General features: G+C 46.3%; 1 protein-coding gene across 8 annotated transcripts in view; it reads left to right on the top strand.

Moving 5' to 3' along the window:
* CAMTA1 (calmodulin binding transcription activator 1) overlaps positions 1 to 23,660 on the top strand; it is a 241,944-nt gene that overhangs the window by 21,123 nt on the left and 197,161 nt on the right. For 7 of the 8 annotated variants that reach the window (XM_038159679.1, XM_038159680.1, XM_038159684.1 and 4 more), the window contains one exon: positions 3,345 to 3,463. In XM_038159679.1, the coding sequence (XP_038015607.1) occupies positions 3,345 to 3,463 (119 nt within the window). Of the gene's footprint in view, positions 1 to 3,344; positions 3,464 to 12,835; positions 12,856 to 23,660 lie in introns of those variants that run through there. The other variant, XM_038159687.1, reaches the window with a different exon arrangement.

Raw genomic sequence — 23,660 nt, forward strand, 5'->3', positions numbered from 1 at the left:
TGGATGGGCTCGTCAGCTGCACTAGCAATGGCAGGTTTGACTCAAGCAAGGGAGAGCATTGGCAGGGGGACGTTGCTCCACCTCCCCAAAAATGCCATGGTGTTATGTGTGGGGAAAGGACCAGGAAAGTGGTGGTTTATTTGGAAGAATAGGAACTCTTGTTCCACCAGTACCCTCAGTGCTGCCGGGTGAGTAAAGCTCTTCTCCTCTCCTGTTCCCAGCTTCCCCGGACTTTCCTCACTGTAGGAATACATTGTGTGATTCCAAAGGGCTGAGAAGCAAGTTTGAAGGCAAATGTGTGTATATTGTTTGGGGCTATGGGTTCTTGACTCTCATAGCTGGTTGGCTGATTTCATCCTTTTCCAAGGTCAGATCGGGTTTAGAGGTCACTGGATTTAGGATTTGCATCCCATACTGTGATGGTTACGTGTTCTGACCGCACAGCTTGAGGAGTCCATAATGAAAAGCTGGTCGGATCGAGGCAGGAGGCAGTTGTTTTTCACATAGGGGATTTTTTTGGAGTGAGGAAATGCCATTGCTAAATGCAGAAAAGGGAGGCATCCGTGAGATGTAGTCGTGTTACAGGGTGGTGAGAATGACCTTCCATTGCTGTAATAACAGAAGGTGGGAGATGCTAACAACAGGAGTTGGAAGGTTTAGCGTCAGCAAGTTCTGACAACTTCTACCAAAACATTTTAAAGGGCTCTATTATCCATAGGCACTTTCTGGATTAATAATACTGATAATTGATGACAATGGAAGAAAGTTAATAAAACGAGCTGAATAATTAGAGGTCTGCCAGCCCTGCAAAATAATGGAATGAGTGATAGAGGGCTTGACTGATACGGAGGTAAGGGGAAGTAATACAATTAATGTCAATTAAAATGTGCCCATGGAAAATAAGCTGATGAGATGTAACTGGGATGTAGTTTGGCTGATAAAAGCAATAATGTGTGCTGTAAAATACTTTGCGCCTTAATGAATTGAATGTAGAGCAATGCAGTGTTTTGAATGAGAAATGGAAATGGTGTAAAATGAATGCAGGGAGCGGGAAGGGAGTATTGGCAGCATTGGGAGGTGGATCTGGAAATGGCTGGGAGCTGCTGGCATGGCAGGCCTTGCCTGGCTCTGGTCTTTGCCACAGGCAAGTTGTGTTTTTGTGGAAAAGCCCAGGTATCAGAACTTGGGTGTCTGTGAGGCTTTGAGTGGCCCAAGTGCAAGGAAATAGTGGTGACAGTCATACCTGCAGAGCTTTGGCTGGGGAAGGGAAAGGATGTGCCCAAAAAGCCCTGTAGAGTTGATACCTCTTGAGGCTACCTAGAACAGAGGCTAGACAGTGTTAAAGGAATAAAGTAGATTTATTAAAAGGCTATCAAAGGATACACCTTGGGCAGTACAAGAGCCTGACCGAGGCTACACCCAAGATGGACAGTGGGTCACGAGTTTTCACACTTTTATAAGTTTTGGTCCATTTCCATATTGGGATTGATTGTCTGATTGCAGCTTCAGGTTATGCAGTCCCATCCTCCCAGACTGCTCTCCTCAATTCACTGTTGTTTACACTTTTTGGGCCTGAAGCTGCAATAGTGTCCTTGGTTCTCGGGTTGGAAAAGGATTGTTTTGTGTGACTGAAGTGTGAGGAGAACTTGCTAACACTTTATGTGGAGTTCAGAGTTATATACTAATGCAGCACAGACTCTGGATAATATAAAAGCTAAAACTTAAGGCATCAGGATCATGGTCAAAAAACTCAAATGAAAATCCTGGAATGGCATAATGGAGAGCACCCTCTCCCTGATTTCTTTAGCAGTCCAGCAGAGATCAATCCTGCCTGGCTGCTCCTTGCCCAGGAAGAAGTTGGAAGTGGCAGCCCTGTTGATTTAGTCCAACACAGGCACACAGAGAAGTTCTCAGTAACTCAGGGAGCGTGCAGGACTCATAAATTACAGAGCAGCTCACGTTTATCATACACATCGCTGCTTATCTTGTAAACTCATCTGCTGGGCTTGCACGAGCAGTTGATTTAACAGCATGTATATTGTTGAACTTGACACATCCAAGAGTCTAATCAAGCTTTAAGAATACCAGGGATGTCTGGCTGCTGGTGTGAAGTCTCTGCAATTCCTAAGTAATTTCTAAGAATGATCGTGGGCCAGGCTCTGTTGGGTTCACTGCAGGTCACAGGGAATGTCTGTGTTGTACGGAATTGCAGAGGAGTTTTATCATAGTGCTGGCATGTGTTTTATGATATAAAATGATTAGATGTGTAAAATGAAGTTAATATCCTTTTTCTGTACATTTCCAAGTGGGAAATGACTATAAATTAATTTTGTAGGGTAAAATGCCAGTGAGTAACTGTAGTGCTTGTGTAGCACTGTCCAGGATCTGTCGTGGGATGCATGAGGCTGGTGGAAGATGACAGAGATATGGTGTGTTTGGAGGGAGAACTGATAAAGTTCTGTGTTGTGGCTGGTCTCTCTTATGCTGCTGTTCCAGTTCCCTTTCCTGTGGGCACTGATTTGGTTGATAAACATGAGCATTTCATGGGTGCTTTGATTCTTTTGATGGTGTTAGAGGGTGATAGACACCTTCAAGGTGCTGCTGGCGTGAGATTGCAGGGTTTTTTGGCACTTGGGTCTTTTAAGAGGAATTGATGCGCCTTCTCCATATTTAGCAATAAAAAAGAATAATTTTGTATTATTTAGTATTTCTGCTTTTGAGACCCTTGGGCACGGTGAGATAGGAAAATTCTGTCCCTCTTCCTCACTCTCATGTTGAGGAACTGCATTTACTTTCTGAGTTGTGAATGGAAATAGAAGTAACCTGGGTTTGATCAGGTATGGTGTGTTTTAGTTCTAAATGAACTAACAGAGCTTGAGTTGCATTTCTGCTGCAGCTTGACAAAATTATAGCAGGTGCTGGGGCTCTGTGCTTATTTACTTGCAAATCCTGTCAAGTGTGAACTTCATTTATGACTTCCCTGGCAGGTCGTGCCGCTGTGGTCACAGCTTCTACAGTGTTTTGTTGCTGTTGCTTGTAAAATTTGCCACTGAGGGAAATAATGAGATAAAATAGGCACAGGTAAGCACACACGGGCTCCTTGTGTCCAAATCCATTGAAGTTCTTCTAAAACTTTGCAACCGGAAAGAATTAAACTGTGTTTATATTTCTGAAATAAAGTTGCAGTTTCAACAGAAAGCTGTTATTTGTCTTATTGGCATGGCAAATTGCTCCTTTTGGACAGGGGAACTGGGGGGTTTCCAAGTCTTGTTGTTGCTTGAGTCTTCTGGTTGCAACCACTCATTCTCCTGTGTGTACATCATGTGTCTCCTCTCTTTTTCTAGATGATCATGGGAACAGCAATGGCAGTCATGTAAAAATCTTTTTACCGAAGAAGCTGCTTGAATGTCTACCAAAATGTTCAAGTTTACCGAAAGAGAGGCACCGCTGGAACACTAACGAGGTAGTTAAATCTCTTACTTATTCTTGAATGTACCACCTTACTTAATGCTTATGGATTGTCTTGTGAGAGCGTGCCATGCAAGTTACAGGATATGAATTCCCTGGCTCTGGAACCTGTTCCATAAATAATAAGTCCTAATACATACTGAAAGTAAGCTTTAAGTGAGACTTTTGCAAATGTGGAAGTTGACTTCTGTTTTAGACTTCTAGGAGTCGATTGCTTGTGTGTGTGACTTGTCTCAGAATCAAATTTCACATCACCTTAATGACCTGTTTCAAAATGTTTAAAATTAGATAGGTGTGTTTGTGCCATGATGAATAAAGTGTTACTTTCCTGTGCATGAAGACTTCTGAAGAAAAAAGTGGTGTGTGTTCTTTCCTGCCATACAGGGTCCTGGGAAATAACCAGCTTACCTCTGTCTGAGTAATCTCGTTAAGAACAAGGAAAACACAGAACTGGGTGTTTTTTTACTGGAATCTGGTTACTCTGAGTATGCTGGTTCACAGATCACCTGTTACTGCATTATGGTTGGGGTAATTTAAATAAAAAAGAAGTATTTTAAATTCTGTGGGCCAAGGTGAAGTTCAAGAACAACCCAGGTAGCTCTATAATCCCTAGGCTTTATTCCTGCTTGCAGCAATGCTGAATGTCCCGTGGCAATACCCACAGTGTGTAGTTTTAGTTTTTAGTGGCTCTGTCTTAGTGTAGTTTTGCCATATTTATAGGAATCACTTAATAATAGAGGAAATCCACTTGGAGAAATTATTATAAAACTCCAGTTAGTGTCTGCTTGTTGAGAGCTGACTGGTCCTGTTCCTCTGATCCCTCGTTTGTAGATCTAAACTTGTTAACAGAACCTGTGCTCGTGAGTTTAGCACCTGCAAGTGGCAGCTGAGTGCAGGATCAAACACAGCTCACTTCTCCGTGTGTGTTTGCTGAGCGTAGAATCAATCACAGAGCAGTGACTGTGTGTATTTTTCAAAATTGGAGTCCTTACCCCTCTTCCTTTTGGTGTCTGGAAGTTACAATCAGGTGTTTATTTTTAACATAGCCAGTACTGTGATAGAATGAATCTTCAGGGCAGTTGCTGGCCTTGGCTTTTTGTGTAGATGTTTTTGTCTTGGGTCATTTGAATTGAAATGTAAATCATAGAAAATGTGAGTTGCTGTTTATTCTGTGATAGTGTTTTATTAATGGGGACAGGGCATGGCATGGAGCAATGGCAGTTCCAGTAGCTCTGATAGATGATGTTTGGACAAATACAGCTGGGGGCAAGCAAGCTCTGCACAGGTTTGTGACAGAATGATGCTCTTCCCTCTCACTGGAAAGAGCTGCTTGGAGTGGGGTTTAGTCACTTCAGTGTTGCTGCTGTCCTCAGTGCAGAGCTTTATGCACATGTGGCTTTGGGTAGGATTGGTGTGTGGAGCTTCTATGAGTACAGGATGTGGCAAAGTTCCTTATGCAGCTGAAAACTGTTTTTGTTCATGAGCAGAAGCAGGAACGTGCAGGTGCTTGGTGGTGGTGTATTAGGTTAGGAGGAGAATTTGGGAGCGTGGCTGTTCTCCTAAGAGTCGTTTTGGGGAGTGGGGAGTGAGCAGCTCTGCCGGTGCTTGCCGGTCTATTGCTGGGGTGGGATTGTCTGGTGCTGTAATTCTGGATGGATTGTTTCCTGGTAGACACAGGTCATCAGCTGGGACATTAAAACCAGACTCAGCCCCGGCTGGTCTTACTGAATGTCAGATTCCTCTCTCTCACTTGTATCCCCTCGTCACAAATCTCTCACTGAGGCTGTTGTGCCATGGGGATGTGGGGCTGGGTTGGTCTGTCCATGGGTTGCAGCTTGTGCTGACTCTGCCAGCCTGTGTGGTGTGGTGTGGCTGGTGCAGTATCTCTGTTGCATGATGTAAATGCAAGAGCTTTTCTTTTGGCCTGAGATTTTTTGGCCCCATTAGCTCAGAGGGGGGGAAAAAATAGAAAAAGCCAGAGTCTTATGCCTAGATGAAGTCTTGGAAATTTGTGTTAATTATGGGGGAGGAAGGAGCCGAGCTTCCAGATTTTACTGCCTTCCCCACCCCCAATTTGAAAGTTTAATTCTGTGCACTGTTATAAAACTTGAAATTTTCTTAGGGTATAATTGAATAATAATGTTGGACTACATTCCTGAGGCATTCCTGAGGGAATAAATTTTTTCATCTGAGTACACAGGTGTTCTGTCTGTGCTAGTGAAGACAGAAGTTGTAAAGTAGAGAAGAAAAAGTTGTATTTTATACAGTGCTATTTCCAGAATTTTTGTACTGATTTCAGAATCCCTGGTGCTGTGTGTGAGGTGTCTCCTGGACAGAGAGGTTTAGTAAAAGACGGAAAAGAAATGAAATGCTTAAACAACTTACAGATCTGAATGCATGTGACAATGCTGTCCTCCCTCAAATGGTGTGTGTTGGGCAGTCATGGGTGTTGAGTCTCACCCACCACGAGCTGCAGAGTGAGTGTAGCAGACATTGGTGTTGTATTCATCCCCGGGGCAGTGGGGGCCAAACCCCCATACCCAGCCTCGACCCGACTCCTAAACATTCCCTTTTGTGCTCTTCTGCATGGGGATGGTTCAAGGAGACCTGAGCACGGCTCTTGCCTGTCTCTTGTGGCCCTGAAGCCCAGCACACAGGTGTTCCCAGCTGTGGGGGTGGTGGGCAGCAGGATGAGCCTGTGCAGTCACTGGGCCTGGACTCCACCGGCTCCTCGGTGCTGCGGGTGCAGAGGTCAGGGAGCAGCCAGGGTAGAGCATCGCCATGGGAACACTGCAAATAGCTTTTTCTGAGCACTTACGTCTGCAGCTTGAGAATGATGGTTAGATGTTACTCAGAATTGGGTAGTTGGGAGGGAGAAACTGTGTCCTCTGAGAGCTGGGTGGGCTGTGGATGACTCTACATGTAGTAAAACCACGTGATGAGCAGCAAGAGAAATGGAGCGCTTAAAAATGGTTCAAACATGTTATTGAGGTGCTTGCTTTCCATCGGATCGTGCATTTGCAACTGAAATGTTTGATGGAAATACATTTCCATACCAAGATGTCATCTTGTCTTAAATCAAGTTTATAGTGGTTTTATATTTCCTACTGAAGGAAGTGTTCCGTCTAATTCAATTTTTTTTACCAGAGACAGAAAATCTTAAGTTAAGCCTAGCAATTTAATTACAGATTTACATTTTTGAAATGCCTGTAAAGGTGCATTGTGCTTATTTCTCCAGCTCTGGGAGAGGATAGAGACGGGGCTTTCATATTATTTCTCACATTAAGACAAATGAGTTAGTTGCGAGAAACTTCTGCAGTGCTTTGTGCTTGTGAGGGAGTTCCTCACTCTGAGGAGGAGAGTTGTTGTTCACTATGAACCATTTTAGGGTTTGTGAAATGCAGATCCAGTTTGGTTTCAGTGAGTGGATGGAGCAAAGGCTTCTGGCTCGACACGCTGGCAGTGTGCCTTGAGCGAGAATTTTGGGAGCGCTGGATCTCGGCTCCCTTCCATGGGAGCAGGGCTGGGTTCTCAAAGCAGGGCTGCACAGAGCCACCCTCCAGGTGCCCCCGCTGAACTCGTGTCCCCTGACAGAGGTGGTGAAGGTGGTGCCTCATTACCTGTTAGTCACTTTGGGCAGCGAGATATGTTGTCTGCAGGAGATGCATCCCACTGCTTTCTGTCTTGGAAGCGGGAGCTTCCCGGGGTGCTGGGGCTCAAGGATGTTGGAGTAACCTTGTCTCTGCTCGGCGCTTGCCAGACACCGATTGCAGCTCTGAACTGAGATGCCGTTCGTTAGCAGTTGGCAGCCGCAGTCATTAATCATCCTTGTAAACACTTAATGACACGGTGTGAGAAAGAAGAAAAAGTTAAACATTGGAAATGTAAAATGCTATCTTGGGCTTTGGTTCCAATAGGATTCTCTATTTACAGTCTGTTGGGAGAAGCCCAGAACTTCCATGGTAGAAAAGCCAGCAGCAATTGCTCCATGTGCTTAGGCTTGTCTGGAGAGGCACGGCAGAACTGCCCTGCTCTCTAGAGTCAGCCAGCATCTACATTTCACATCTACATTTCACAGATTCCAGGCTCAGGTACTGCTTGGGAGAGTATTCAAATAATGCAATTATGAAACTGTATTTGAGCATTATTTAGCATAGGAAGAAACCCTCTGCCTCTGCTGCCTGGGGGCCCGAGTCGCGTGTTCACTGACATCTCGATGTGCTCTGGCGTCCTTGCTTTGCTCGCATGACAGTGACATTCTCCTTTTCACTTGACAACGAGTTATTTGCCATCTTCTCTCTAAAGCACAAAGATCTTGAAGCTTTGGAGAATTGCCTGAGGGACGTGAGGGACCCAGACTGATAGGGGGAGCGAGTCTGGAGCCTTGGGGCTGGCTGTGATGCTCTGAAATGCTGGCAGGGAGAGGTGAAAGCAATGCGTTCTTGCTGCCTGCTCCCCCAGCTCCCCTGGCTGCCGGCAGCTGGTCACCGCACGGCTCCTGTCGCCACACGTTTGTACATCGAAGCCCTGCTCTGCTGCAGACCCGGCAGCAGGGCTACTGCTACTACTTTTTTTTTCTTCTTTTTTTTTCCTTTTAATGCTTCTAAGGGCCTTGCAGAATCGACTCTTACACCAGAAAACTTTAAACACATCCTTGTTTTAAGGCTGCCCGCACAGTGCAGTGTATTGTAACTCTGCACTGCATGCTCCAGTCCATTCCTTATTCACCAAAGTAGCTGAATGTGTTACAAATATGTGGTGTTGATCAAGTGTGTGGGGCCAGTTTCTGTCACCAGCCCAGCTGGAGCAGGAAAGGGTTGTTGGTCTAGGTCACAGTGTCCCCTCAAGATGGCAAAACTCCGTGGAGAAGGAGCAGTGTTCAGTACAGCTCCCTGTGGACTCTGAAGTCCAGCATATTTTTTTAAATGCTTTCCATCAACTCATTCAGATGTGTTCAGCTGGAGCTCAGGGTTCCCAAAGCCAGAGGCCGCTGGCGGCTGTTGGGAGAACCCTCTGCCTGCTTAGGAGCACTCCCAGGGCTGGAACATCCTCGCAGTCTGTGTCAGCTCTGGGGTTTCTCAAAAGCAATCAGAATATTGAATTTAGACTAATTGCCTGCTGCCCACGTGATTGCAGTATAAAATACTCCGATGGTAATGGCAAATGCTGTTACTAGAAAGGCTCTTGGTTTCTGTTCCACCTGATGATCCCCCGCTGGAGGAGCAGCAAGGAAGTGGTTGCAGAGCAGCTTGTGTGTGCTCCCACACAGCAGCTCCTCCTGCCCCCGCTGCTCTGGCACCTGGGGGTGTCCTTGGCGTGGCGCTGAGCTGGGGATGGAGGCACGTTACAACAAAGGTTTGAGAATGGAGGTGATACCTTGTTAGGAGCAAAGTGTTTGCCAAGTGCTGGAGCAGCCAGAGCATCCATAAAATCCAGAGTGCCGGTGTTGGTTCTCACCTTTATTTCAGTGGTGGTGGTGGTCTGTGAGGTGCTGTGCTTCAGAGAGACCTCTCCCTTTTGGCTTTGTCACCCGCGAGCTGGGTGCCTGTGCCGCCAGCCCGTGGGACTGCTCATCCAGAGCCTGCCCCAGAAATGCGAGGAGCCCCTCTTGCTTTAAAAAAGAAAGCTCGGCAAGTGAAATGCAGGGGAAACAGTGTTTGCAGTGTGAGGAGAGCAGAGCAGTTGCGAAGTGTGGCACACCTGACTGGGCTGTCTGGCGTGTGGGGGCGGCTCCTCGCTGCGCGTGTGGCTGGGGTTTGAGGCTGATCGGTGAGCGAAACGGCAATTTCTGCACCAGAAACACTTAATTGTGGGTTTATTTTGTGAAATTAATGAAATCCTGTGCTTTACTTAAATGTACAAAGCAGGAATGTGTTGCTGGCGTTGTGTTTGCAGTTCCTCAGTTGTGTTTACAGCCCTGGTGACTGCTGTGAGAGCTGGCTGAGGGTTGAGCAATATTGGAAGGTTACCTACCAATCTGGGGGATTTTGAATAAGAGCAGTAATACCTGTTCATGTTCAAACACAGATCCTCATCTTCCTCTTAGGAAAACCTGTCTTTTTTCCCTTCCCTTTGGTTTGTGTTAGGGTCAGTGAAAAAGAGCTGATCTTGTAATGCTGGGCAGTTCGTATGTCAGAGTGCTGAAACTGGAGTGACTGCTGTAAACCAGAGCAAACTGATGGAGGGTTTGGAGTAATTCACTGCCCTTGTGACTTTTTTTTTAAAAAAAGTTTAACTCTTTTGAATAAATTAAATTGATGAATTAACTTTTTTACACTTAATGATAGCCTAAAGAAAAAAAAACAACTTCATAGTTAGTTTAGCATATTGTACACAAAGTAGAAAAATGTTGATGGTATTTAACTGCCTGACCAGCATTAGTAACGTGTCAAATTACCTCTGAATATTGGTCAGTGGTATTAGGGTTTTTTGCTGTTTGACACTTCCAGGTTCTTCTACAGAGTGGGTGTTGTAGATGACCATAGTTCAGCAGCAACAAATGTGTGTCCAGAAACCTGGACAGTGGCTGTACAGTGGCTCCAAGTCCTTTGTCTGTCGTGTGGGAAAATAAGGTGGAGTATCATTTCCTCCAGCTGATGGACCTGGTGTGCTTTTCCTAACCTGTGTCATCTGTTGTGGCTTGTCCTGTTAACTGTACATGATTATCCTGAAATGTAGTATCAAAATCGCAAGTGGAATCTGGTGTGTGGGGAATAAAAAGTTGGAGTTACCAGTTATGGAGACTCTTCTTGAAACATGAGAGAGTCAGGAAAGTGGATTAATTCAGTTAGTATTTACTTGTTTATCTGCAGGAACACCAGCAGTAGTGGCAGGTACCACTGCATTGTGTGTCTGTGTCTCTGGCTTGCCCAGCACTGAGTAAAATACTCACTGGTGTTACACAAGGTGTACTTCCGTGTTATGCAAGGAAAATGGTACAATAAAGTAAATTTAGAAACTCAGTCTCTCTGCCAGGGCCTGGCATGTACACAGGAATTGGTTTACTTGGCAAATGAATGGGAATTGAGGAGATAGTATTTTGTAGGGGATTGAAATCCTCACATCTTGGTCTCAGGTTTGCTGCTTCTTAGGTGGCTGTTGAATTTGGAAGAGAAAAATCAAAGAATTTAGATGAGAAAGAAAAACTAGATATGAAGGAAAAATTAGTGCCAATGAAAGCAAAGGTTTTCTTCTGCTGGGGCACTACCTAAGGAAAAGAGGGAAAGAAGCAGTGGTCTGTTGTGACATTCACAGGGGTCCCAGGATGAGGGAAGAGACAAGAATCTTGACTCTGTGTTTCGGAAGGCTGATTTATTATGTTATGATATCTATTATATTAAAAATGCTATACTAAAACTATTCTAAAAGAATAGAGAGGATTTATCAGAAGGCAAGACAGGAATAGAAAGGAATGAAAACAAAGGCTTGTGACTGACCAGAGAGTCTGACCCAGCTGCATCCTTGATTGGTTATTAAGTACAAACACCTCACATGGACCAATCAAGGGAGCACCTGTTGCATTCCACAGCAACAGATAGTTATTGTTTACATTTCTTTCCTGAGGCTGCTCAGCTTCTTAGGAGAAGAAAATCCTAGCAAAGGATTTTCATAAAAATGTCCTGGTGACAGTGGTCTTTGTGGGGAACAGTGTCCTAGGGGCAGCAGGAGAGGGCATAATCCACTGCAGTGGGGGGGAAAGAAAACCCAAGTCTCTGTGCTCATTCCTTTGTATCTGGTGTCTGTGCCCTGTTTGCAGCACCCAGCCCTGGACTGAGCCGGGCACTGGAGAGCCCTGTGTCCCACCTTGGGTTTGTGCCCCCCTATTGTTGCCCCAGGGCTAAAATGTTCCTGGAGTTACCTAAGCTCATCTTTGCAAACTTTCTGTTACCTGAGAAGTTGTGAGGGAGCCCCACGATTTTGGGAGTGTCCTGCAGGCATGTCCCTGTCATGCACCTCTGAGGTTCCTGAGCTCTGGGTCTTCCTGGTCACATAACTCATGTTGATGCCTTCAGACTTAATTATCTGATGAGGCACTGCAAGTCTGTGTTTGTGGTGTTGAGTTATTGCAGAGTTGCTGGGTTCCCAGAGTGCTTTCTTTGATGTTGAGGTTGTCTGGCCCATCTGCAGTGTGAGCTGTGGTGAGAGGAGGCAGCCCAGCACAGCAGTGAGGGAGCAGCAGAAACGTGGACTCACAGAAACTGGAATTGATAAATGCTGGAAATAATGGCAGGAACTGAGTTTTCAGGTCAACAAGCAGTAGCTTTAGCAGGAGGGTTTGCCAGACATGGTTGCTGAGGGGGAGTAAGGACCTTCTTGCATTCTCCAGCAGGTTCCTGACTATGGCACACATGAAGCAGGAATGACATGGAAAGATGAGACGTTTTCTGGAAAAACATTCAGGCAGACTAGATCCTTGTGCTGTGTCTCAGTGGGGGATTCTCTGACACTGGGGGCTTCTTTACCTTACAAAGGCAGGGTTTTGTGCAGGAAGTTTTTTCTTGGCTTCAAGCACAGGGCTGGTTTGGTCCAGATAAGAGTCTCCCAAAACTAAATGCCTTGCCAGGCAGGGGGAGGGATGCTGGAATGAAGAGGAATGAAATGCCCTTGGTGGTTGTCTTTCTCCAAAAGTTATCTGATGTAAATATTACGTTCTCTGCATAAATTTAGTGTAGATAATTGACTGCATCTTGCTTGGAAATGGGTACCAAAGGTTGTTTTATAGCTTCTGTATAATTGAAATTCCAGGAGGAGAGGCCTTTGTCTTGGAAACCACATTTGAATTACTTTTTTATTGGAGTGTTAAAGCAATACGTTACAATGTGAGGGGTTCAGTGTGCGTGTGTATCAATAATTACCAGATTTCCACAGTTACAGTGAATAAAGAAAACAGTTGAAAAAGCATGTCAAGCTTTCTCTGAAAAGCAGTGATCCACCAGTTGTGTTGACAGCCAGCAGTGTTCTGACCTGGCACAGGTAGGGGTCAGTGCCAGTGTAGCACCTGCACTGACGCTTGGGCTGCGCAGCTCGTTCCCTCGGTGCTGAAAACAGTCTGTGAAACAAGAAACCAGTGCTCCAACCTGGAAATGGGAAAACTTTAAGGAGCCTATCTACGGGAGTTTAATAATAACAAGCCAATGAGGCTGGAGAGAGGAGTTGCCCAGTGTGGCTGCAGGAGGGGCAGCAGCCACGGGCACAGGAGAGCAGCCGAGTGTGCTGCCGTGGGCTGGGTGTGGAGTGCGAGAGCTTTGATGTGCTTCCATAGAAGGTTCTAGTTTTACTCACTGAAGCTCCTTTGTTTTGCAGAGATCTTGATGCAGACGCCCTTTTGGATTTCTTTTTAATAGTGTGTGACCCTTCACCTTTGATCCCTTGACCTGCATTACTTTGGTAACCATTTCATTTTTTAAATTTCATTTCATTTTTAATTTTGGTGTGTAAGCTGTAACATTTCATCATTTTAAACTGTAGTGTTCTTTGACCTCCCCAGATGTCTTTTTTCTTTTCTATGAAGATGCCCAATGTTGCCTTTTCTTGAATAAACATTATTTCAGTTGTTAATAAAATATGTATTTTTCGTTGGTTTTTGCTTCTTTTAAGTTTTACTGTGTGTATGTTGCCTTCTTTTGATCTGTGTTCTCCCACTCAATCTATTTTGATATTTATGTACATCTTTGCTTTTAATTCACATTTTTTTCTACATTTGTTTTGTTCAGTAAAACTCATTCTTGTGGCCCGTCCATGGCCCATCCGTGTCCCCCTCTAGTCAACTTTCATAGCTTAAAGTAACCTTGGGAGCATTTCAGATACACTTACAAATAAGAACTATTCTTTGCTGTTAAGTTTTTTTTCCTGTCCTGAAGTTAACTTTTCCTAACCATCAGCTCCAAACTGATAGCTGTTTTAATAAAAGATTAGGCTTCAGACCAAAATGAAAATCTCACTTGAAACTCAATTTGCATTTATTTTTCTGTTATCATTGGAGCCCAAAGGGAAGTTATCAATGCTTGGAGCTGTGCTTTAGGCACGGCTGTGCTTAGGGAAGCAGCGTTGTGTGTACGTGGGATGGCAAAGCCCCCAAAGCTTAGTTGCTTCTTTCCATTTTCCTCTTGAAAGGGAAGCAGTGGATAAGACAGATTTTGGCCAGATTCTATTTTTATCAGGTAAATGATCATATGAAATCCACTGAGCACAGCCCACTGAAGTACAGATTACTTTTTAAGTGTCTCATTATTTTATTCTCTAACATTTAATGCTGAAGTTTTAATTGCACACAGATGAAGCTGCTAAATGAGCACTGAAATGGATTTAGGTCTTCTCAGAGCCTTGTTGATGCTTATAAAACTTTATATCATTCATTAGGACTACAGATTAAAATTGTAGCGAGCTGTTCACGTAGTGCCACTGGGCTCTGCTGGTGCCTGGCCTCTGGAGGAGCCTGAAGCTGAACTGAACACCCTCCTGCTGACCCTTTCCCCAAGGAAACTGGACTGCTTTTGGCTCTGCTCCCCTGTCTGGGGATCCTGCTGACCTCCAGGGCTGAGCCTGAGTTGTCTCCTTCCCCCCCAAGTCCTCTGTGAGTCCTGAGGGATTCAGCCCTAGCAGGTTCTGCCTGGTTCATCTAGTGGGGATGCACCATCAACACCAGAACCTGCTTTAGGAAACAGGTTTGAATTGGCATCCCTGCCTGAGAAAGGTATTTCCAGCACTGATCTCTGTGCTTAACTGTATGATCCCTGTTTTTAAACTGCCCTTGTGTGGCAGAATTGCCTGCTAAAATAGTGGCAGATCCAGTACTCACAGAATTCCCTGCCCAGCACCTCTGTATTACTGTGTGAGCTCCTCTGACCCTGTGGCTATGAGCTGTACTGGACTGTCACAGCCTCCATCAGTGCTTGAAGCATTCAGGTAGATTTTTCTTTCCCCTCCTATTCCAAATTTTAGCTGTAATTGTTTCTGTAAGCCTGGAGTTGTCAGTTCTGGTACACAAGCTGCTGCTCCTCACCGAGCCTGTCTGGGATAGCTGGGATTTGGCTTTGGCTTGGGTTTAATGCTACCTGTCATCCTGAGAAGAAGAATCCTCCAGAAACCATCTTAAGCCATTTCTCCAGTCTCCAGAACAGGGTTTTTAAAACTCAGTGGGAAAAAATACTTACTTTGCCCAAGAAAACCTCTTGAAGACTCTTTTTCTCCTCATAACACATATTTTATTTTGGCAGCAGTTAGATGTGAATGCTCTGACTGTCCAGGGCAGCAAGTCTTAAAAACCTTTATTTAAATGTCTGGAAACTGAAGGAAATCTCCTTCCCTGTGCAGAGGGCTGGCTGTTGGCTGCCTCCTGCTAGAACAAATAGCAGGGAAAAAGAAGAAATGGAATAAAAATGTCTGATGTTGAGAACTGGAGTCAATAATAAAAAAAAAAAAAAAAAGAGCTTAAAAGATGGTTAGAATGTCTTGTTTCTTTTTTTTTTTTTGTCTCATTTCATGTTTTGTCATGTCCATCCTGCCTTCTTTCATGAGGTAAGCACTCTGACCCCTGGCATTCTCCGGCTGTAGCTCTCAAGGTGGTGGGATGACAGAGTGATGCATGCTTTGTGGTGCTATTTCCATGTGTTGTGTTAGATGCAGATGGTTATTCGCAGTAATTGGTGTAAATAATATGGGTTATGCCTGTTCAGCTATTGCATGGGCTTCCAGGGTGCTAGAGCTGCTGAGGGAGGAGGAGGTCCAGCCTTTGGGAAGGAGGAGATAGGAATTGTCCCCCATTTCCTCTTTAAAACACAGTAAACATTGGCAAGAAAAGCTGCTTTGTTGACCCAGCAATAGCACTGCTATTTGCCCCAGTGTAAAATCTGTCCCTGGCTTTTTGCTGCAGTGCTGCTGGAAACAGCAGGAGCAGCAACAGCTGACCCTTGGATGGCAAGAGATGATGGAACTTAATTCACTTTACTGAGCTTGTTTTTCACTGAGCAGTAACTCAAATACATGTTTTCATCAAACACTTAATCAAAGAACTACACAAATGCTGCAAAATGTTTGCAAAGCAAAACATTTGTCTATTTAGATATTGAGAGAATGCTCTATTGAGAAATTTGTTCCTGCTTACAAGGTTTTTCTGTTACTCAAAGCCAGAATGTTGACAACATCCACTCCTGAAACAAGTCTTAATTTTGAAATCTATGCAATATCTTCTGCTGCTGGAGGCTTTTATGTATTAACCTTAACAGAAGGCTGAAGGGCTGAAATGAAATCCTTGGCAAACGTACAAGATTCAGAGCGTTGCATGTCTTGCAGTTCAGGTAATGCAGCTGGGGTTGGATTAACCTAATCTGCTTTATTCAACCTAATAGACACCTGTGTGTCATCTGCATGTGCTGCTTATTTAATAAAACATAGGCAGCAGCAAATTGCTCACTTTGGTCTGACTACTTTTGAAAATCAGATGTATTGGTCAGCACAAACACACCATTTTCTGTTACCACCGAAACTCCTCCAGAGGTACAGGATGAAAGTGCAGGACAGGTCTGTATCCCCTGCCCAAGGCTGTGCCTGGAAAACACAGATTTCTGTGCAGCACCTGCCCCTATGCAATAAACTGACCAAGTGCCAGCTAACCCTACTCATGTTTCAGGGCTGGGGGGCTCTAGGCATGGATCCTGCTGCTCCCAGTGCTCTTGTGCTCAGAGGGGAAGGGAATTCCCCCATTCCAGAGCAGAGCCTGGGTGCTGCTCTGGCCTTGCACCAGGGCACGGCTTGTTGGGGCAGGACTGAGATCCTTGGTAGCCACTCTGTAGGGAGCTTCTCTTTAGGGTGGGGGTGAATTTCTCAGGCTTATCACCCTGCTTGCTGCTCTGGGTGTATGTTGGTTTTCAAAGTCCTTAAATAATTTAATTATTGCTCCTGCTTTAATCTCTAACTTCTCGACATGCATTAAGGACTGGTGGCTGAGGGGTTGAGCTGGCGCCATTGGGCAGCCAGCCCTGACCCTCTCCAGTGCTTCTGCTTTTCCTCTGCTTCAGAAGTAGAACCGTAGCCCTTGACACCCCGCATTGGCTTTGTGTCTGCTAGAGCAGGGTTCTCTGCCTGTCCCCCGCTCTTAGCTGCACATTCAGCTCAGAAAATGCTCAGTGATAAACATGTGTTTTTATTTCTCCTTCAGGTTTGGCTTGTCTGCTTTTCAGCTCTTCTAGACATTGGAAATTCCAGTTTGTGTTTATTTTCTCTGGATTCCTTCCCACAAGACAGAAGTGAATTCAGCATGGATTATTGGGGAGAGCCTTGGCTGGGAATAAGGATAATTGCAGCCTCTGGCTGTGCCACACTTTCACTGATGATTTCTTTTAAGTTACTCACCTGCACTGTATCTGTTTCCTCAGCTGTAAAATGTGGGTAATTACCTCCATTGTAAAATGTTACAGGGTCTGCTGGTAATTATATGAACGAAGTGCTAATTACAGTGATTATCCCTTGGACCTAGTCTAGATCTGGCTGATGTTCCTGTTGTGATGAACGTATGAAACAAATACTACAACTTGCTTTTCTCCATTCTTTGCGAGGGGCCTGGGAGGTGCCACGTCACAGGATGTGTTCCCGGTGAGAAGCTGCTGCCCTGTCACCCAGGTCCCTCTGTTCATTGCTCATTCCCCTCCACCCTCGTGTGTTACGGGGCTGTGGGCTGAGGAATTACTGATTCAGTAGTTTGATCCACATACGATCTGATATCCAGGGTTTATGCCGTGGCTTTGCTTTTCCTCTTGGGGATGTGTAGAAGGCAGCAGCCAGGGAACTGCTCCCGAGGTACCACTTGGGTTGGGGCCAGTCTGTGCTGCCTAGTGGCCTCTGTTCCTTAAGAAGGTCTGACCTTGATGCCAGGAGAGGTGTCCTTCCAGCTGTGGAGATTATTTCCCTCCTGTAAAAGCCTACAGCTTCAAGACTTTATTATCAAACATTTTATTTGCCTTTCTCTTCTCCGTTTATTTAGGACACATTTTCTTTGTAGCTGGGAATAGCTCTACTATCCCCTGAGCAGGGCTGGGTAGTGGAGAAAGAACTGGTATTCTTCAAGGTAGAAATGGCGTGTTCTCATCCAGAAAATCCTGCTGCTGCTGCTGGGAAGGTGCTGTGGTTTTTGTTGGTAGTAATAAGTCACGTCGTGTATTCGGTAATGCTGAGAGTCTCCTCTCCAATCCCTGCCTTCCCTGGTCACAGTCCTCATGGCACAGTAACAACAAAAATCATGTGCTTGGTTCATCTTGTGGTAACTCTGCCTGCTCTGTTCTGTCACATCTTATTCCCTGTCTTCCTTGCTTCTGCTGGATGGATTTTCTGCCTTTGCCTCCAGCCTCCATACACCTGCTTCCCATCGGCCTCAGCCTTTCTTTGCCCTGGAAGAGCAAGGCTCAGTTATGTCTTCAGAATTTAGTAGCTGAGCAGCTCTTCCTTTCTCAGAGTTTGACGAGTGCAATGAATTTTTAACTTTCAAGAGAAGGTTTTAGTTGCTGTCCGGGATGATGGTTTGGAAAGGCTTTCTGGCAATGGGAAGGCAGTCTTTAATTGCAGTTTTGCACCTGAATTTTCCAGACTACATCCTCTTCTCTGACAGCTTCTGTCTGATTGATTCTATGGCCTGTTTTCCATGACAGGATACTTGAGTGCTCCAGGGATGGGAGCAATGTGCCACTCCTGCTAGGTGAAAGCGTTCATTGCCAGGCAATGCGGGTATGGAAAGAACTTCTCTTGTTAGGTGGAGGAAAAAGTAGATGAGGGATTATCATCTCTCCCACGATTTGCTCTTGCCTTGCTTTAGAGCATCTAAACTAGAGAGGTGTGTCTGTAGTGTGTCTGCACTTCACCTAATGCTCATCTGCCACACTTGTTTGAAAAGCCTTCATTTGGGAAGCAAAAAATTCGGTTTGTTCCTGCAGAAGCATCATCTATTAAGATGAATTAATTTGGTGTGAGAAGCTTCAAAAGTGAATGATGCCATATCCATGCTCTTACTGCCCGTTACACAAGTGAACTGACTTGTGTGCTCTTGGCAAGTCACATGCTGGAGGATGTTAAATTACTGTGTAACCTGGAGGGCAATCGGTGATTCAGATTTGAGATTTATCCAAGTCTAATTTTGCAGCATTCTTGCAATATCTGGAATTTGTGTATCTTGGCACCGCTCTGAATGCTGTACATCAAGAATGCAGATAAAACACAATTTTTTAAAAAACTTAAATGTTTAGTAACATAATTATAAACTTTCTCAAGTCTTCTTTCTCTTAAAAATAAGAGCAGTGTTGGGTTTTCATTGAGGTGCAAAATGTTGTGCAAAATCACTGCGACTTGTGACAAAAATGCTTTAAAGTATCTGAATGAAAATGCAGCATCACCATGAAAACAAAAGTGTTAATGCAGAAGTGGTTCCAAACGAGGTGCTGCTAAATGAAGGTTTTCCTGCTTTTGAGAGCTGGTTTTTATGCAGTGATAACTCCGTGGGGGGCAATTGCACACCCCAGGGAAGGAGTTGAGGAGCACTCTGTATATGTCAGAGGTTGCTGCGAAGAAATGTATTCATTTTTACTTCTTTTTGCAATTACCTGTCACTGCTGGGCTGTGTGAGTCACTGGGTTCCAGGCAAACACGCCGAGCGCAGCAGCGCCGCTGGCCGCAGCCCCCGCGGCTGCCTGGCCTGTCCGGGCTGTGCCGCTGGCCCCGGTGCTTTTGGCATCGCCTCCTCACCCGGCCTCGCTCGGTACCGGGGAGGTGACGGTGCCGGCGGCCCGGCCCGGCGCCCCGGAGCCGCGGCCGGAGCTGCCCGTCCCCGCGCCTCGCCGGAGCGGGAGGAAGAGGAGAGTTCGCATCGCGCCCCGTTCGCAGCTGCCCCCGTGTCTGTACGGACGCGGAATCCCCACAGGAGGGTGCTGCGAAGGCACTGAATGTGCAGGTTTGCAGGGAAGATGAGGGCTTGGAGGAGACGGCGATTGTAGGGCGGCCAGCGCCGTGGCTCCGGCAGGGCAGCGGCCGGGCCGTGCCCGGGAGGGGCGCGGGGAGGCCGCCGGTGGGGCTCGCAGCACCCGCTGCCGGGCCGGAGCGCTCCGTGTCCGCGTGTGGAGTGCGAGCAAAGGAGCGGCAGCACCGACACCCGGGTGCTGCAGGGTCGAGGGCTTGGTACTGCAAAGCGTCCCAGGGCTGTTCCCCTGCCTCCTGCTCCTCCGCCCTTCCCCTGTGAGCATTAGCCGTGGCCAATGGGTCGTATGGGTCTCTCCGGCGAGCCTTGGAGCCACCCAGCTACTTTGCTGTCTGCGTGTCGTACGTTTAGTCTGCACAAGTGGCAAAAGGCATTTACTTCAAGTAGATACAGCATCCAGATTCTGTCCTAAAATATTTTGTGAGTTGGACCATTTTATTCAGTGAGATCAGATGAGAAATAACGGCAAAACCTCCCTTTGGTTGCTGGCTGTGCAACCCTCTTCCAAATATTTTAGTTAAAGGGATTATTCCTTTTGCATAATACATGCTCATGCCAAAAAACTTGTCTGACAAGGCCAGTTAAGCAGCACGTTCACGTGATTCTCCCTTTAGCTGTGTGCTGCTTCACCCTGAAATTGTGTGATCATTTAAAAGTAAACAACCCTCCACCCTGGGGGCTGCACTCATCGTCTCTGCCCCTTACTTCCTTCTGCTGCTTTTCACTATTTAAATAAACTTTTGAAACTGACGATTATATAACTGAAGAAGAGACTTCTCTTTGGGATGACCTCTAGGACACGTGAGGGCATTCAATCTGTTATATGGGAGTGTGGGAGCTCTGATCCCTTCCTTTTAGTGGCAGCAGGATCAACTGATCTGTTGGAGCTGTTTTAGAGAGGGGGTATAAAATCAGCTACTCATTGCACCAGAGCACCTCACTTGGAAAGCTGGGACTGAGATGTGTGTGCAAGTCCCTGTGGGGTGCCCTGCTGGCCATGGGGGCATCATGGCACGTGCTGGTTCAGTACCTGGGTTTGGATCCCAGCTGTTTGGATGGAAGACCGTGTTCAGCAGTGATGGTGCCTTGTGTTACTCTGTGGGTTTGGCACTCACGTGAAATTGCATCACCAAAAAACGCTTTTGGTGGGATGGGTGATCCCAAAGCTTGGCTAATACACACTGTGGAAGAGGTGCCTGGCAGCAGTGGGGGCTTTGCCTCAGCACCTGCATGGCAGGACAGAGCTGGTCTCGTATTCGAATGCTGTTAGATCAGCTGCAGGCGAATACAAATAGACTTGGATTTTGGCCCTGTAAAGGGAGACTTTCAGCTTCCCCCGGGAATTCTGCCTTGGCAGAAACCAGCTGTAGTTCAGTGGTTTCTGTTACCAGGCAGAGTCTGTTTGGATGTTAGAAAATTAGAGCAGAAATTCCTGCAGCAGTCAGCTGTGTCTGCGTCACCTCTGTGACCTCTAACTGCTACTCCTGCAAACAGTTGCCATTAAACACAGTCAATAACCCCCTTCTGCATTCCATTGGATCGTGTCTTCCTGCCATCTCAAATGAAAAATAAACAAAAGAGCTTAAGCGTGCAACGTGCTAAATAGACTAATCAGCTGTGAAAATATTTTATGGGGGAATCTGGGGCAAGAGCTGTCAGTGGGAGCGAGCTGATTGGAGCTGCAGCAAGACAGCTCCGGGAGGCGGCCATGGGGACAGAAGGGAAAGATCTGTTCAAATGTATGCGTGCTAATTTTTTTTACCCCTTTTGAGTAGTTTTAGGAAATCCCTCCCTCTGTAAATTGATTACCTCTGCACATCAGAATGCCTTGGCTCTAAGTACGCACTAAGCTGCTCCTATGCTGATTTGACTTTGCCTGTTAAATGTAAAACAGGTTTTAATCTTCTCATTTAGATGTTTTAATAGAAAGTAAATGTTTAACTTGCTTTGCTGTGGCCTCCAAATCTTTAATCCGTGGGAATGTTTTTAATGAAAGGAAAACTGTGCTTTTGTTTAAAGCACGGGGTGATGCTGCAGGCAGTAGTGCTGGTGGGGGGAATTGCAAACCCACACCAGGAATTTTTGGCACTGGTAGATCCCAGATTTGGGGATTATGGGTTTAGGAATATGCTGGGGAGAGTGACAAGGACCCCATCTTGGGACAGTCTGGCTGGGAAGGGGTCTGTAACCATGCTGTAAGTTCAGTGTCAGTGATTCCTGCCCCCGAATTCAGAATCGTCCCTGTGTTCTGATGATGTTCCAGGGCTGTTGCTGCTCCAGCGAGGGAGAGCTGAGCAGAGCCGTGTGCTTGCCAAGGAAACCGCAAAGCAGGCAGCACCGGGTTTTGTTCTGCACACAAAAGGGGGGCTCTGCTCTTCTGAAGCCACTCAGCTTACTTACGATTTAATTTAATGTAATTTGTTAAAAAAGACGTGTGGCTCCAGGACACACATACAGCTGGCAAAGTACTATGACAAAGTCAAAACTGAGCAAGGAGTGGAGCACGCAGTAAATGTGGGTGGAAACCACCTAGGGGCAATCCAAGGCACCGGTGCCCACTTTGGGGCAGGACCCACACCTGTTTGCCTCTTCAGTTGCATTTTCTGCCTCAAATTAGAATCGGGACTTTATTAGGTTAAAAGTCCTGCAAGACCTGGAAGATGGAGAGTGCTGCCAAAGGATTTACCTCCGTGTTTCCCACCAGCCTGTGCTGCCAGAAGGGAGATGCTGTTCAGGGCAGCTGAAGGCAGACAGGCACCTACAAGCAAATGCTTTATAAACACAACTTCCCTCATTGGAAAGCCGACTGCACCGATAAAGCTTTGGCTGGGTAAATAAAGTGTTCTGATTTCCAGGCCTGTATTGTAAGTTGTCGAGCTGTAATTGTGTAAGTGCCAGGGTTATAAATAGCGGGTGCAGCTGGCAAGCCCCAGCCATGGCACACCGTGGCACCGGTGCTCCGTAGTGAGAATCAGGAGGATTGTTCTCATTTGGGTTTTGGCTTCTCCTTTTGCACTCCACGCTTTTCCCACCTGGGCTTGCAGGGACTGGTTCCTGTAGCCAGGCCTGGCTATCCTTTGTGGGACAGGGGCCAGCTTGGACGCAGGAGCATCCTGCGGCACCTGGATTTGTACCTGATCTGTGCCTCAACTGGGCCGTGTGCAGAAGGCAAGGAGAAGAAAACTACTGGTAAAATAATAAATCGACTTCAAACTGAAACAGTTCATTATTGCAGCGTCAGTACACTTAAGAGGCTGGTGCTGCATCACAGGTGTGTGGATGCCTATGGAAAATAGTGGCATAAGGGGTGTCCCAGCAGTACCTGCAGTGAAGGATTCGCTGTTCTCCACAGGATGACTGCAGAGCAGTTTGCATACATCCATTGGGAAACAGAGCTGCTCCTGCACTGTGCACCAGAGGGATGAGTTAGGTTTTACAACACAGTAACTTAAATATTTAATTTTCTGAGTTGTCATTGTTCTAATTAAATTAACATGCAATTTTTTTTCTGTTGTCCTTTTTTTGACTTTTTTTCCTCTTTGGCCAAAATCCTAATAAACCCTAACAGGTCACAGGCACATCAAGGTGCTGGGACAGTGCTAGGGGCTGAGGAGAGCAGAGCCGGGGCTGTGTGTGGAGGGTTGGGGTGTGACAGGAGGACAGTGGCGGAAATGTCTGCCTTCCCTGTGGGAGTGGGGTTGAAACGCTACATCAGGCACGTGTCACCAAAATAATAAAAATACTATGAAAGCAATCAAGTATGCGTTACCCACTTGGCGTTGTTACAGGCGGCTCCTCCCTGTGCAAGGCCAAGCCATTCTGAATTCATCCCCCGGGATTTGGTGTTAAAACATGTTCGCTGCCAGCTGACAGAAGAGTCAAGCTCGGATTTATTACACCGGCACCTGCAGTAAAAAATGACAGATGATGCGAATGTATTTAATTATCATTCAACGCCACGTCTCTGCTTGCTCCGGTCGCGGGGCTGCAGCTGGCACACACTTTAACTAAAGTCGGTGTGCTTATCTGGAGAGGGGCCCGGAGGAAGCGGCCGGGGGGGACCGGCTGAGCAAAGGCGGCTCTGCACACACTCGCTCCCTGCTGCCCCATCCCTGGCCCTCCCGCCGCTCCCGCTCCTCCAGGGAACGCGCTCTCGCAGCGCGGTGCTGCGATTCCCCGGAGCCCCGGCCAGTGTCCCTGCCGAGGGGGTCCCCGGTGGCATCCCCCGGCCCAGCGG

This window comes from Motacilla alba, chromosome 21 (genome assembly GCF_015832195.1).
Source record: "Motacilla alba alba isolate MOTALB_02 chromosome 21, Motacilla_alba_V1.0_pri, whole genome shotgun sequence".
Lineage (NCBI taxonomy): Eukaryota > Metazoa > Chordata > Aves > Passeriformes > Motacillidae > Motacilla > Motacilla alba.